Here is a 14,938-nt window from a genome sequence, read left to right on the forward strand (position 1 = left end):
GTTTACTTTGTGTCTTTATATCTTATTTTCGTCAACAAATTTTCCACCAATTGTCGAAAACAAAATAATTATTACTAACAACAAAATTATTTCGATAATAGGTTTTTTTCTATTCTTTTTTAAACATATAATAATAAAAATCAATAACAGATGTAAATAACAATTTACTCCTCAAATGGATAATTGAAAATATATATTTAAAAAAAACAAAAATGAAACGACAGATGATATTGCTGTACTTTGTATCGATTTCCTATTGAAAAAATACAGAAAAATAACTAAAAGTTGTGGTAACTAGGAATGCATTTGTGCATGGTGCAATGCGAGATTCAACTTGTAAATAGAGAATTTCATCGTTGAATCATTGAACCTATCAAATATCTGTACTACCTTGTATTCATCATTCAGCATCTGTCCAATTTTGATGGAATGTAAATTCAAATGACATGCAGTCAGTCGTCAAGGATCAATATTGAAATAATGTGATATATATCATATCAAATATATTTTATAAATTAAAAAAAAATATATATATTTATGAAATTCTATCATTTGGAAAAAGGATTGCTTTATGATTATATATTTGTATTCTGTACAAGGCTTCAACGACATTTGTAGAAAACACGTACAATACATTTGGTTATGGATTCACCACTAAAATTTTTCATAAAAAAATTAATTATTTCTATAAATACGATTAAATAATTGATGAAAGTTTAAATATAAAATAATATTAAATTTGATAAAATAATTCTAGATGTTTGATGAACTGCATTGCCATGCAAATATTATTGCCGCATCAAATTTCACATTGCAGTTGAAAATTTTTGTTTGTGGGTGGTGGTTTTATCATATATTCAAATTATTACCACGGCTACCATACTACAAACTTCACTGTATAATAATCGAAAATGTTTTTTGTTGCACGCGAATAAATCATGGTTTATATAATGCAAAGTATCTTTCATTGGTGGTAGATGTTAATTGTTATATATATTTTAGACTCTTGTATATTTAACTTTATATACGTGTTTAATATTATTCATCAAAGCACATGACAACCACAAGTTTCTAACACGTCAACTACGCATCTAATATCATAAGCCCAATTAACTACATGAACATTAATTAATATTAAAAAAAACTTTCATAATAAATTTAATGAAAATGAAGATTTTCTTTTGAGAATTTGATTCTTCAAGTATGGTTGATTTAAAAGCAACAGTTTTTTTTTTTTTTTTGGCGTGAATGTCATGGTCATGATCAATAGACAACATTTGAAAATCCCAACCTATCGCAAATTATTGAATGCTTTTTTTTATTACAACTTGGACAGATGGCTTGTCTTGAATTAATTTCGTCAATGAAAACGATCGTCTCCCTAAGTCTCTACTGAGTTTGCGCATCACAAATATTTTCCCCTATCATCGAATTGGATTTCAGTAGTATGTAGTAAAGATTCAGAACAAACCCTGAAACTCAAGAGAATAAAAATTATGGTTCTTAAAAATATACGTCCTTAAATTTAAGAAAATAATCTTTAATATTTTTTATTTAAATTTTATAAAACTTTGATGATAAAAAGCTTATATTATTTTTTTAGACGGGGTATATTTAAGATTGCTAATTTTTAAATTAATTAATTTTTTTTAAATTAAAGTAAATTAATTAATTGAAATATATTGAGGTTTATTTTTTATTTGAATCAATAATATTGATTAATTCAGTATTTAAAATGAGACAAATATATTTTACTACTGCAACAAACCAGAGCCACCCTTTTCTGCCATGCGAATTTTGCGCCACATTGGATTATTCTCCCTAAACAGAAACAGCGCAAAGAGATGTATTCGCAATACCATCAAAAATTTCTCTTTCTATCCATGGTTACACAAAAGCCTTGAAAATTTTGGGTGAATCACCAGCAGCCAGTCAGTATCTTCAAGCTATTCTCTCGGAATACACGCACTTAAAAAAACGCTCTTTAAAACCACTGTGTTTGCATTTGACACTGTGCCAATTGTCATTGAATTTGTTAAATTTTGAATGACCCACTCGACAGATGTTTAACATCACTTTGTATAAATTTACAATTAAATAGTATAAATTTTTATACTCTCATTTGAATTAAACACTTTTGTTAAATATTCAAAAATATATAATCTATTTTTAAAATTCATTTAAAATGTGAAAATTATTTTTAATATTTGAATTTATATTTGTGGTGTAATATTTATAAAAATATTTTGAATAATGAATCCTAATAATATTCAACCTGGTGGTTCAACGACACCAGTTTATACAGGAACATTACAACTTCGTTTTAAAGTGAGTCAAAATTCAAAAATATTAAAATATAAAAACATTTGAAATTTATTTATTTATTTATTTGTGTTTTTATTGCATAAAAAATAGTACATCAGATTGAATTGTCAATGAAACAATGTCGTTTTATTTATTTAAATGAAGTTCAAATATAGAAGTTTTAAAAATAAAATAAGGATGAGAATGAAAGATGGCAAAAAGCGTATGTGTTTTGTAAGCGCAATACGCTACAGAGGGTATATCTATTGAATAATACATGAACCGATCGAGTCTTGGGTGGTCACCCTCTACTTTACTACTACTACTTTTGCAATTTTCTAGCCTATGAAAATTCTTTTGCAACTTCAAGATAATATTATAAAAGATGTTTCAAATGTTAAGATGCATTACAACGCTTATGAGATAATATTTCATTGTTGGAAAAATTATTTCCAGCTTAAAACTTTTCAAGCAATTTATCATTTTACATATATATATTTATTTTAAGTATGTTTTTTTTTCATACATTTTTATTTTTATTGCAAAATAATCTTGATTGTTTTATTTGTCATGATAATATTGCTTAAAAAAAAATTTTTCCTTTTACTTTTCAGTGAAATAAATTTAAATATTTATTTTTCTGAAATTCAATTAGTTTTTTTGTAATTTTAATTACAAATTATTAAATTATTCATTGAGATTATAAGATGCCTGTTGATCCTAAATTTGTTAAATACATTCACTAAATTTTTATCGATTAATTAATATTGAATTTTTTTTTTTTACTGGCTCGTTCATAATTAAAGTGCAGCGATTAGTGTCAAATGTAATTATTGATTTTTTTCATTACTCGTTTATTTATAAAATAAATCTTTAATTACAAATTATTTATTAATATTTTAGTGATGATTTTTACTTTGATAAATCAAATTTTTAATAATTAAATTAACGAAAATATTATCTGCAAAATATTAAATAAATTTAGAATTATAATTCGTCTTGGTATTTTGAATAATTTATACTCATTTTTTATCATCACAACTTGACATTTATAAATTATAAAAGTATAAATAAAACAGCGAGAAAATAGTAGTTTTTTTTTTTTTCTTTATACAAACATACAGATAAAAGAAAAATAATTTTTTAAACATCAAAAAATGTTTGAGCTTTTTTTTGTGGACCATTTGTTGGTTATTGTAATTTGTCTTGTAAAACTTTTGTTTGAAAACTAATTAAATTTATAATGTAAACGCATACAAATTCTAATTTTCTTGAATACACAGAAAACTTTTTCGTATATTTCATTCGAAATTATTCCAAATTAAGAACTATCATGCCAAAAAATGTTTTAAAACTTGCAAAATTCCATCTAGTTATTTAGTTTTAATAAATTAATGTTAATTATTTTGTCAAATTCAAAATACCATAATTATTATAAATAAAATATTCAGAAAAAATAATACTTAATATTCTCAAATTAATAAATAAATTATCATTATTTTTCAGAATGTTTTACGAGAGCTTGAGCAAAAGAAACCTCAGCTGGATGAACTCGTGCATACAGCGGAAAATCTTCGAGCTGATACAAATCGACAACAACTCCATGGCAAAGGTAAGCAATAAATTTAAAATAAAAAATTTAATCTTTTTTTTATATTTAACTAAAACCAATGAAGAGGAAGTATCTCTTGGTACAATTGCATCGTTTGTTGTTTAAATTTTAATATTTTAAATTTCATAAACCCCTTGGTAAATATTTTCCTTTTATCAAGAGATTTTTATATTTTACATAATATACTAAGAATTTCTTTTATCACAATTTTTCATTTATACAAAATAACAATGTTCAGTCATTCTGTTACACTTTATAGTTTTGTTTTTATACTTTAAATGAGTATCCAATTATCTCTTTTGTTTTTGATGGTACTCACAGACGAATAAACATTTTTACCCATTTTTTTTCTTCTCCTTTATTATATTTAAAGAGCAAAAAATTTTTGTCAGTTTACTGATTTAAATTTTTCGTTTACTTTGTGTAGAATTCTTACAAATAAATAATTTTTTATAAACTTTTTAAATCATTTTTATTTTGAAATGATAAACTTTGTATTTTAAATACTTAAAAATATTATAAAAAGTTTTAAATTATTATTTTAAAAATGATTTATAAATTATTATAAATATATTAAAGACCCTTGGTATTATTAACTTGATAAAGGATTCAATGTAGCGACACACAGAAGGCTTAGAAAATGAGAACATTAAGGTATTAACGTTGGATTATATAAGCAAAGTGTTTAATGTGTGTGATGTTACTGCTTGGCATCAACCAACCAACATTTAATCCACTTTTGTAAACTCTTCCATAACAATGTGCTTGTTCTATTAGCCAATTAAATTTAAAAGACATCGACCAGTATTACGATCAAATCCATAAAATGAAAATAACAACATTTTACTTCAAACTCTATAAAAATCCAATAAAATTTAAAAGAAAAAATATATTTACGACACTCGTCCTGCTCTATTTATATTATAGAAAATTTGAAGCACTTTTACTTGCTGTAAATATCTGACAAACTTTTAATTTTCAAAGATATTTTTTATGTCAAGCTTTTAGTATATCATTTTCGAAATAATTACAACATTAATAGTAAATTTTTGAAATATTTCTTTTACATTTATGGCAACGTTATGTACTTGAAAAAGAAAATATTTTAAATTACTGAAATAATTTTATCTTCATGCAATTTTATCTGCATCATTCACAAAAATATTTTTTTATAAAAATTATGAAATTTTTCCTATTCGATTTGATGATGTGCTCTTGAAGCACATATACTCACTTCAAATTGAATTACGCTTTGAATTTGCAGATACTACATTTGAAATTGTAATATAACAAAAAAATTTGTGTGTAAACAAGAATTTTTATTTTTTTTTCGTAACTGTATCAATTCATTTTTTTGTATTGAAAAATATTTTTTTTTATTATTCATTTTCAAATATAAATATAAATTCAGTTGTAAATTCAAATTACAATATTCACACTAATACCCTCTCTATTTGGTATGCTTCATGATTTATTCAAACTGATAAAAAAAAAAATTTTTTCTTTTGTTTTTTTTTTTTATAAAAAATGCATTCTCTAGTTTCATTTCGAAAAGATTAAATTTTATATGGTATAAAATTTAACTTCAATAGATATCATAATACTTTGTCGTTTAAAATATTCCAAGATATGCTAAAAAAAAGTAGCATTAATAATTTTTATACTGTTTCTTTTTCTTTAGAATTTTTTCTTCACTAAAATGTTGACTTGAAGTAAATGTTTCGTCTACTTCATTTGTGCTTGTATTTATGTAGACAAAATGCAGACAAAATTTTAATGAAATACAACGTCAGTAAATTTTCACATTAAAAAATAAAAAATAAAAAGTAAAATAATTGTAGGATACAATTCATTTGAGCATAGTTAAAATAAAACAAAAGAACATTTTCAAAATATATATTTTAATGAAAATTGAAGACTTACTAAAAGTTCTGCTGTAAAATAATAATTGTCAGTGATATACATGGTCTTGAATGTATTTATTGTCTAACCAAATTTACAAGGTTTTTTGCTTTGGTTCATTATAACTATATGCCAACTTATCTGGCTGATTATAGTAAGTTGTAAAGTTATATATATATAAAGGGATTACTCACAGGAATTACGACTCAAGTATTTGCAAAAACTTTTCAAATTGAATTTATGAAAGTTTCATTTAGTTTTTGGTTTAGCTTATCAAAATCCTCATTATTATGTGGTTACATTTATTTATTTGGATAATTTATAATTATTATAATTATTTATTTTCATAATTTATAATTATTACAGTTAATTGTTTTTACAATTAATTTAATAATAATTTAATTCATTTTGCTAATAATTATGTGGTTATATTTATTTATACAAATAATTTCTAAATTAATTAACGCAATAAATTAACCAATAATTATTAAATTAATTCAACAATTAGTGAGTGGTTACATTTATTCATTCAAATATTTTTAACAATTTTTTTACAATTGTTTGTTTGAATAATAAATATTTATTTAAATAATTTTTTAATATTAATTAATTTTTCTATATAAAAAATCAATTAATTTTCTTGGATAAATTTATTTTTAGTAAATTTTTTCATTATCTCGTTTTTTTTTTTTTCTTGTTTCTATTTCAACGATATATTTATTATACTATATATTTATACAGGGCTAATGAACTTCCCTTGAGATTTATCTCGTTTTCTACATCGCCAGTTGAAAGCTCAAGTCGAATGATTTTTTTTTCTTTGTCTTTTTTTGCCATGTTAGTGTGAATATATACTATTGTACAAAGTATTGTACTTTTTATAAAATTAATTGTACATTTTAAAACTGAAAATTTTCCATTCATTTAAATATTTACTAAAGAGATGAATAAAAAAAAAAAAAGCTCATTAATTTACATCTTAAAAAAAGCTTTTATTTATTTTTAATTATTTGTTAAAATAAGTATTTAAAATTTACTTTGTCATGGATATGGAATTTTCAAATAGACAATAATTGTTGAATCGTTCGAAAGATGAAATTATATTATTATTTTAATATTAAGTATGTACGCAATTCGTAACTGCAATGATGCAGAGATGGAAGCTATCGAACCAACACATTCTCTCTACACATAATCGAATTAACTACTCGAATGGTCAATACCAATGCATAGTGCAGTCATGCTCAAGGCATTACCCGGATTAGTTAAGGGTCCATTAGCACTTCTCAATTGATCAAGTTTCTTTGTTTAACGTCACCAACTGACAACAACCATGGCTAACCAACTTACTCCATTCTGTCTTTCATAAAAACTTTTCTATAAATTTTCATTGTCTCATTGAATTATCAATTTTAAAATAAAATAATTCAATCAATACAAATAACAAAAATAAGCCTTTCTCATGAGCTCCAATTTTTTAAACTAATATTACATATATATACAATTTTTTCATCATATCAAAAAAAAAAAAAATACAAACACAAATAAAACAGGTAAAATAAAAAATCGATAAAATCTTTGGTTGCACGACTTTTTCTTGTTAAATAAAAAGAAAAAAAAAAAAAAATTGGTTTGTAAAAATGTGTGATAGAAAGAGAAGAAGATTTAAGAAAAATAAAAAAATTATATATTATTATTATTTGGGTTTAGTTGAGGGGGTAGTAAAGCGTTAAGCGTGTGCGCGCATAAAAAAAAAAAATGAAAATAAATATATGTATGCGTGTAAATTGTATATAAATATATGTGTATGTGTGAATTTATGCGGTACAAATAGAAGAACAACAACAATCTACCTGGTTACACACATTAATGTTGGTTGTGTTGGTGATGGTAATGGTGGTGGTTGAACCAGGAGGTGATAGACAATCTATGAAAATAGTAGTGGTAAAGGGTGTGCAGAGGTAAAAAATAGAAAAAGATGAACGTATAGGATTTTTACCTAGTGGTAGTTGTTGTAGTAGAGTAGTAGTTGTAGTAGTAGAGGGTTGAAATTCATTGTAGGGTGGCTTTGGGGGTATTGGAGGGTGCGGCGATAGTGTTGAAGGTGCTGCCGGCGTGGTTTTCAGCGTTTTCAGTATACGCGCGGCCGCTCCCTGTCGCACATCGTTTTTCCATTGGTATTCATACAGTGAAAAATTATAATTTAGTATTTAAATTTCATACGAAAAATAAAAAAAAAACAATTACAATTATATCAGGAAAATGATGAATTAATTAATTGATAAATTATTGATTTAAAATTTATTGATTTTGCTGTTATTTTGTTGATTTAAATTTTATAATTTATATAGAATATTTATTTTTTATATTATAATATTTACAATAGGTTGTGTTTATTATTAGCAGTATTTTATTTTTTTTACTCTGGTGTTGCTTGGCTGCTGTTGCTCAAAGACCTTCAGTGTATATTGTGATAATATTTTTTTTTTATTATTTAGTTTTTCTTTTTTTTTTAACAACAAATCATTATAGAAGATAAATTTTTTAAAAAACAAAAATTTCTAGTTGTTGTGTCAGTTATGAAATTATTTATTGAGTTTGTAACCAGCCGGCAAAATAATAACACGTGTATGTGTTTTGTGATGTCTGTTTGAATATAAAAATGACACGACATGTTGAAATTAATGAAATAATAATTTTCATTAATGTATAATTCAAAAAAAAAAAAGAAAAATTACTATTTACAAGCAGATTATTTAAAGTTTAAAACTATGAACGAATGAAAAAGCTAAAAGCAACATTTGACAAGTAAAATAGTGCTTAAAAAATTGAAAAGAAAAAAAAAAAAAAAATAGAAGCTTGAATTGAAGCTTTGAAGATTGTCTTGGGAATTGATAACGGTTAAAATCATGTCACAACAGAGAAGAGGATCTGGACACATTACTGGTACAGTACCAGTAACACAATCACATGTATTGCCAAATGCATTTAATTCTCTCGAGACAACACAAACACGAGGTGGTATACCATTACCTGGAATGGTCGCTTCATCTCGTCCATTACATTCCAGTCCACTTCACAATAATCTCATTCATGGTTTTATAAATCCTCTTGGTCCAGCTGGTATTGGCCATCAAAATATTCAATCATTACCATCAACATCACCACCAATAGTGGGTGGTTTATCACCTCATAGACCACAACCACCATCATCAGCATCATCAAACGGTCCTCAACAAGGTATGACTGTTCCAATTAATTTACGTTAAATTTACAACGATTAATCAGTCAACCAACAAATCAATAAAATAAAAATAAAATAAAACAATTTATTCATAGCTTGAATTGCATCTGCATTTGGAAATTGTATCAGAATTGAAATTGGCTTCTTGAAATATTGTACCTTTTTTATTTTAAAACCAATATGACCAAAGCTTTTATCTTTTTTTTTTTTCGATGGAATGAGGACAATGTAGTAAAAAAAGAATCAGCCTATTTCCATCTTTGTGCCAAAAAAGTTTTGTTAAATTTAGGTTATTTAACATACGGTTTATGTTTATTCAAAAAAAAAAAAATATTATCAACAAATTTTTGTGCGTATGATGTTTATAATTTATTGAGTTTTTAAAAAAAATATTTAGCTGTATAGTAAAATTAATTTTTCATAATTATTTGTTTCTTTTTTACTTTTAAAATAAAAAAAATATACAAATATATTTTTAAAATTAAATTAGGGTTGTATATTTACTTAAAAATATTTTTGAAATTATTTTAAAAATATTTAGAATTGATGGTTCAAAGTATGGCATACAATACGCGAATATCGCCAACTCGTTCATCAATTAGTTCTGGTGGAATAATAATACATGATTCATCAAACAACGTTCGTCATAGACGAGAAATAAAAGATGATATTATTGATGGAAATTCAAGACGTTACATGAATTATCAAGCATCATATTCAATTGAAGCAATGGATACTCGTGGAAGAAGAAAATCTGATTATACAACTGATTATTCTCCTCATCCTGGTATGTCAGCATGTGACACCAAAAAAATAAAAAAAAAAAAGCACCAGCACCAAAAACAATTAACTGCACCCTTAATTTTATTTGAAATAATTTTTTTAATTTAATTATTTTTCTTCATTGTAGAATTAAAAAAAAAAAGTTTTAAAAATAATAAAAAGGTATTACCGCAAATTCATGAATTTACAACGTAAATTTTGCCTATCGAATATTCAACCACCAAACTTTGTACCCAACAAACCAGAGTGTGAAGTTCTGATTAATGTTGCGTGCAAAACTCAATACCAAATTATTCTCTGTGGACTCAACTTGTTGTAAAACTAATGCTCATCTATCTTAAATATATTCACAATAAAAACTGCATTAAATTAAAAGCCAGTCAACTAAAAATTAAGAAGATTTTTTATAATTTAATTTTAACAATTTTACAAATGTTAAATAACCAATAAACAAAAATAAAAATTATCTCAAGTAGCGTTGAAATTTGAATTATTAATTTTAAATTAAGCTCGTCTAAGAAAAGCTCTTAATCGGATAATTAACCTATCAATTATGTAGTTGAAAAAAAGTTGAATTTTAAAAATGAAAAGGATTAATAAAGTATCAATTTTTTGCACAAATATTATTAACACGCAAGACTTATCATGTCAGTTGTTATTGCGTGCAATGTTTAATGCATGTTATCAATGTTGACAATAAAATAAAAATATAAATATTAAATGATGTACAATCGGTGGTTTACCATAAAAATTGTACATCAAAGTTGATTAAAATAATAAAACTTTTCTTTTACTTTTTCAAGTAACGAATTTTTTATTTCGTCACGAAAAACCTTGGAAATTTATTCATATGAAACTATTTTTTTTTGTACTTGGAATATTTTTTTTTTGGAAGGTTATTTCGATGATATTATTTCAATTTGATATATTATATTTTAAATAATACTTTATCAAATTTACCGGTTGTATTTTTTATTCAAAAATAATAATATTAGATTCATGTCATAGATTTTTTTTGACATAATAGTTTTTCATATGCGACTTTGTTATTTTCTTCATGGGACAATGATATATCAGCCACTTAATTCTTGCTTGAGGGACCAAAGTATAAAGAAATATTACACAAGTTGCATAGCTCACTTTCACAGCATTTATGATGATATTTACTTTGTTCATAAGTTTTGAACACGTGAGGTATTTTTAAGACATGCATTAGGCTATCAAACGTCATATTATTTATGATGACATACAAATTCTCTTCTTAGATTTAATCAAAGTTTGAAAATTTATATTAATTATAATATATATTTAATAATTTTTATCTTAAACTGAATATAAAACTTATTTTTTTTAATGTTTAATGACACCACTGTAAATTTTTTTCCTTTTTAAAAAACAGATTTACATTTTTAAAAAGAAGCTATTGTTTTTCAGTCGTTTTTTTTAAAAAAAGATTTTTTATTACTATCTTTGGATTAATTTTTTTAAATACATGTAAGCTGAATTGAAGGATCCCAGAAATTATTTAAATTATTTAATTTTATCTTGTAGGATCAATCCTCTTTGATGGAATATGTTCAAGCAATTTAATTTACATCAGATTTTTCCTGAAAGGTAGACAAAAATATCCGTGTGTTGTCATGTGTGATGTGAAATCGATAAAATTAAAAAAAAAAAAAAAATATACACAATTGTTTTATTTTTAAAACTCCAATTACTCTATTCAATAGAAAAAATTAAAAAAAAAATCTAATATTTTTTATTTTGTAGTTATGTGTGATGAGTTGTGATTTAAAAAAAAAAAAAACTAATTATTATTTCAGTGATATTATTTTTTGACACGTTTATAATTTGAAAATAATATTGTTTTTTTTTTATCTTGCAATGTGCAATGATAGAGAATAGATAAATGTATATTTTTTTCAATAAATAATATTATTTTTTATATTGCAGTTACTAAGTTGCGAGAGCATTGGGATGAAACAAATTCAAAAGTCATGCAGCGTAAGAGTCAGCTTGATGCAATGCTAGATGACAGTCAACGCTATGAGGACAAACGAATTGATGTGGAAGCATGGCTTGGTAGAATGGAACTTCGTCTGTCGAGAATGCGTTCTGTTGGACATACTGCTGATGTGCTTGAAGCCCAACTCCGAGAGCAAAAGGTAAATTAAATACTTGAGATAAAAAAAAAACTTGATAGTCATTTAGCGTGAATAAATTTATTGATAGTTTCAACAGTTTTATTTAAATTTAAATGAATACAAATCATGTATATTGTATGAGTGGTAGTATGATCGGTAAGGGGGAGTTAGGGGCTTAAAAATTCGATTTTAGATAAGTTTTAGATGAATCATATTTTTAAATTTAGATAAAGGACCGATTATATAAAAATATCAACGGAAAAAGGTTGAGGGATAAATAAAGATAATGTGTGATTTTTTTTTATAATTTTCTACGCGATCGGTAAAAGGTAGATTGGGGTAGGTTCAGACTGAAACTCGTTTTTCCGGAGAATATTTAGAGAAATCATTTTTTTTAAGTTAGATAGAAGACCGATTATATAAAATATCAACGGGAGAAGATTGAGGGATAGATAAAGATAATGTGGGATTTTTTTCATAATTTTCTACGCGATCGGTAAGGGGTAGATTGGGGTAGGTTTGAACTGAAACTCATTTTTCCCTAATCTACCCCTTACCGATCGCGTAGAAAATTATAAAAAAAATCACACATTATCTTTATTTATCCCTTAACCTTTTCCCGTTGATATTTTTATATAATCGGTCCTGTATCTAACTTAAAAAAAATAATTTCTCTAAAACTCTATTAAAATTCAATTTCAAGCTTCTAACTACTCCTTACCGATCGCGTAAAAAATTATAAAAAAAATCACACATTATCTTTATTTATCCCTTGACCTTTTCCCGTTGATATTTTTATATAATCGGCTCTTTATCCTAGTTAGAAAAAATATTATTCTGTAAAACTTCAGCTCCATTGATTTAATAAACACTTGGCAAATTAAATCAATAATATTTCATTACTTTAATTTAATATTTAAAATTACAAATTAAATCATCTTCAAATTGTTTGGATCAATTTTTATATTTATCGATTAAAATATAATTATTTTCAGTCATTCCATGCTGATCTCCATCAGTATAAACATCAAATTGAGGTGTTTAATCAACTAACCCAAAAATTAATAGCAGTATATCAACAAGATGATACAACGAGGGTGAAAAAAATGACTGAAACAATTAATCAACGTTACAACAATCTAAATACAAGGTTAAAAAAAAAACAAAAATAAATATAAAAAATTAAAATTTATTTTTTTGAAAAAAAAAAATTAATTAATTAATTATAAATTAATTTTTTTTCAGTATAATAAATCGTGGTAAATTATTGCACTCAGCAATGAATTCATTGCATAATTTTGATCGTTCATTGGACAAGTTTTTAGCTTGGCTAAGCGAAGCAGAGTCATCAATGGAGGGACTTGAAGGTGAAGCTGATCGGTTAGGTGGTAGACGAGATCAAGGAGCACTCAGACGACCACAACACCAGCTAAAGGTAAGCTTAAATTATAAAATTAATAAAAAAAAAAAAATCAACATATTAATTAAAATAAATCAATAATAAAAATTGAATTTATTAATTTACATATAATTAAACAAATTATCAATTTTTTTCGTTTATTAATTTGTTAAAATATATTTGTATATTTTTAATATTTATAATGATAGAATTTAATTGGAAGTTACGATTCAATTTGTGTTATGATATTCATATGTTATACTGTAATATACATTTACATTGTTTGTGTCCTCTCATTGAACCGATGTGAACAGGATTATTATTTCAATATCAATCATCCTCATCGTAACAGTAACCATCTATTTCACCCCATTGTCAACAGACTCTCCATCATAATAATAAGGTTTTTATTTTTTTTCTGTTGGCAATTAAATTTAATATTATTTGACTCTCAATCTGATCATTTAAATAACTATTTCATTGTTTTAGAAATTATTTATGTTATATTTTTTCCTCGTGAAATCTTTTTATTATTTATTGAATTATAATTTGCTTGATAGTTTCTTTATAAATAGACGAGAAAAAAAGTATGTCGGTTAATGGATGCACCATTTGTAATTTAAAACGGCTATAGACAATTCTTTTTTTTTTTTTTACTTTATCGCAGTCTGAGAATGACAAAGGATCGATAGAAAAGTCGGCTTGAGGGTTACCCATTACTTTGCCAGCTTATTTCGTTGCAATCACCAATGCTATACTGATCTTTCCTGTGTTTTATATATTGTCTTTTTTTTTTTTTCTTTCGGCTAATTTATGTATCGTGGAATTAACAAATTTACGTTAATTATCAGCCGGATATTTAGATACATCAAGTACTTTGATTATCATTTTATCAGCTCATTAATTATCAGGTTTTCTAATGTTTTTATCATGCAAATAAATTGTTAATTAGCATGGACTTAATTTTATTAATGATGATATGATATTCAATTTAAATTAACAATATTATTAATTTATTATTTTTACATATTTATTTAAAAATAGATTTAGGGACAATTAAAAATTTAGCAAAATTTTAAAAATAAATAAATTAATATTTTAGTTGAAGAGTTAAATTAAAAATAATAAATATTATGATTTAAAATATGTTATTTTTCAAGCTTTTTAATATTTTGAAATTTATATATTTGAGTCAAGTGGTTAGCATTTAATCGTAAACTTTGGGTTCGATGCTCTTCTAACTTTTTCGATCGAAATAATACGCGCCTGCGTTTTGCACAAAGCTTTTTTTTTTGTGTGAGCTTTGCGTATCGCAAAAAAAAAAGCTGTAAACAGTCGGTAATACAGGAGGGATGAAATTTAAGGGATGATTTTTGTTGACCAACTATTATCTGCAATATCAACTGATAAAATTTAACTGAAAATTTATTTTACCCTCTAAGGGATGATTTTCTTACTGTCGATAAAATTTCTACATTGCTAGAAAATTATTTTTTATCAATGGTTTTTATGTTTATCAACTGCAAATAGTTTATAATATATTTACAGTT

The 14,938-nt window shown here is 24.7% G+C and overlaps 1 protein-coding gene across 5 annotated transcripts in view; it reads left to right on the forward strand.

The window, feature by feature from the left end:
- Window positions 1–14,938, forward strand: part of LOC122857829 (dystrophin, isoforms A/C/F/G/H-like) — a 125,927-nt gene that overhangs the window by 39,328 nt on the left and 71,661 nt on the right. For all 5 annotated transcript variants that reach the window (XM_044160236.1, XM_044160238.1, XM_044160240.1 and 2 more), the window contains 4 exons: window positions 3,811–3,916; window positions 11,799–12,010; window positions 12,985–13,139; window positions 13,235–13,424. In XM_044160236.1, the coding sequence (XP_044016171.1) occupies window positions 3,811–3,916; window positions 11,799–12,010; window positions 12,985–13,139; window positions 13,235–13,424 (663 nt within the window). The remainder of the gene's footprint in view (window positions 1–3,810; window positions 3,917–11,798; window positions 12,011–12,984; window positions 13,140–13,234; window positions 13,425–14,938) is intronic.

Source organism: Aphidius gifuensis, linkage group LG5 (assembly GCF_014905175.1).
Source record: "Aphidius gifuensis isolate YNYX2018 linkage group LG5, ASM1490517v1, whole genome shotgun sequence".
In the NCBI taxonomy this organism is placed as follows: domain Eukaryota; kingdom Metazoa; phylum Arthropoda; class Insecta; order Hymenoptera; family Braconidae; genus Aphidius; species Aphidius gifuensis.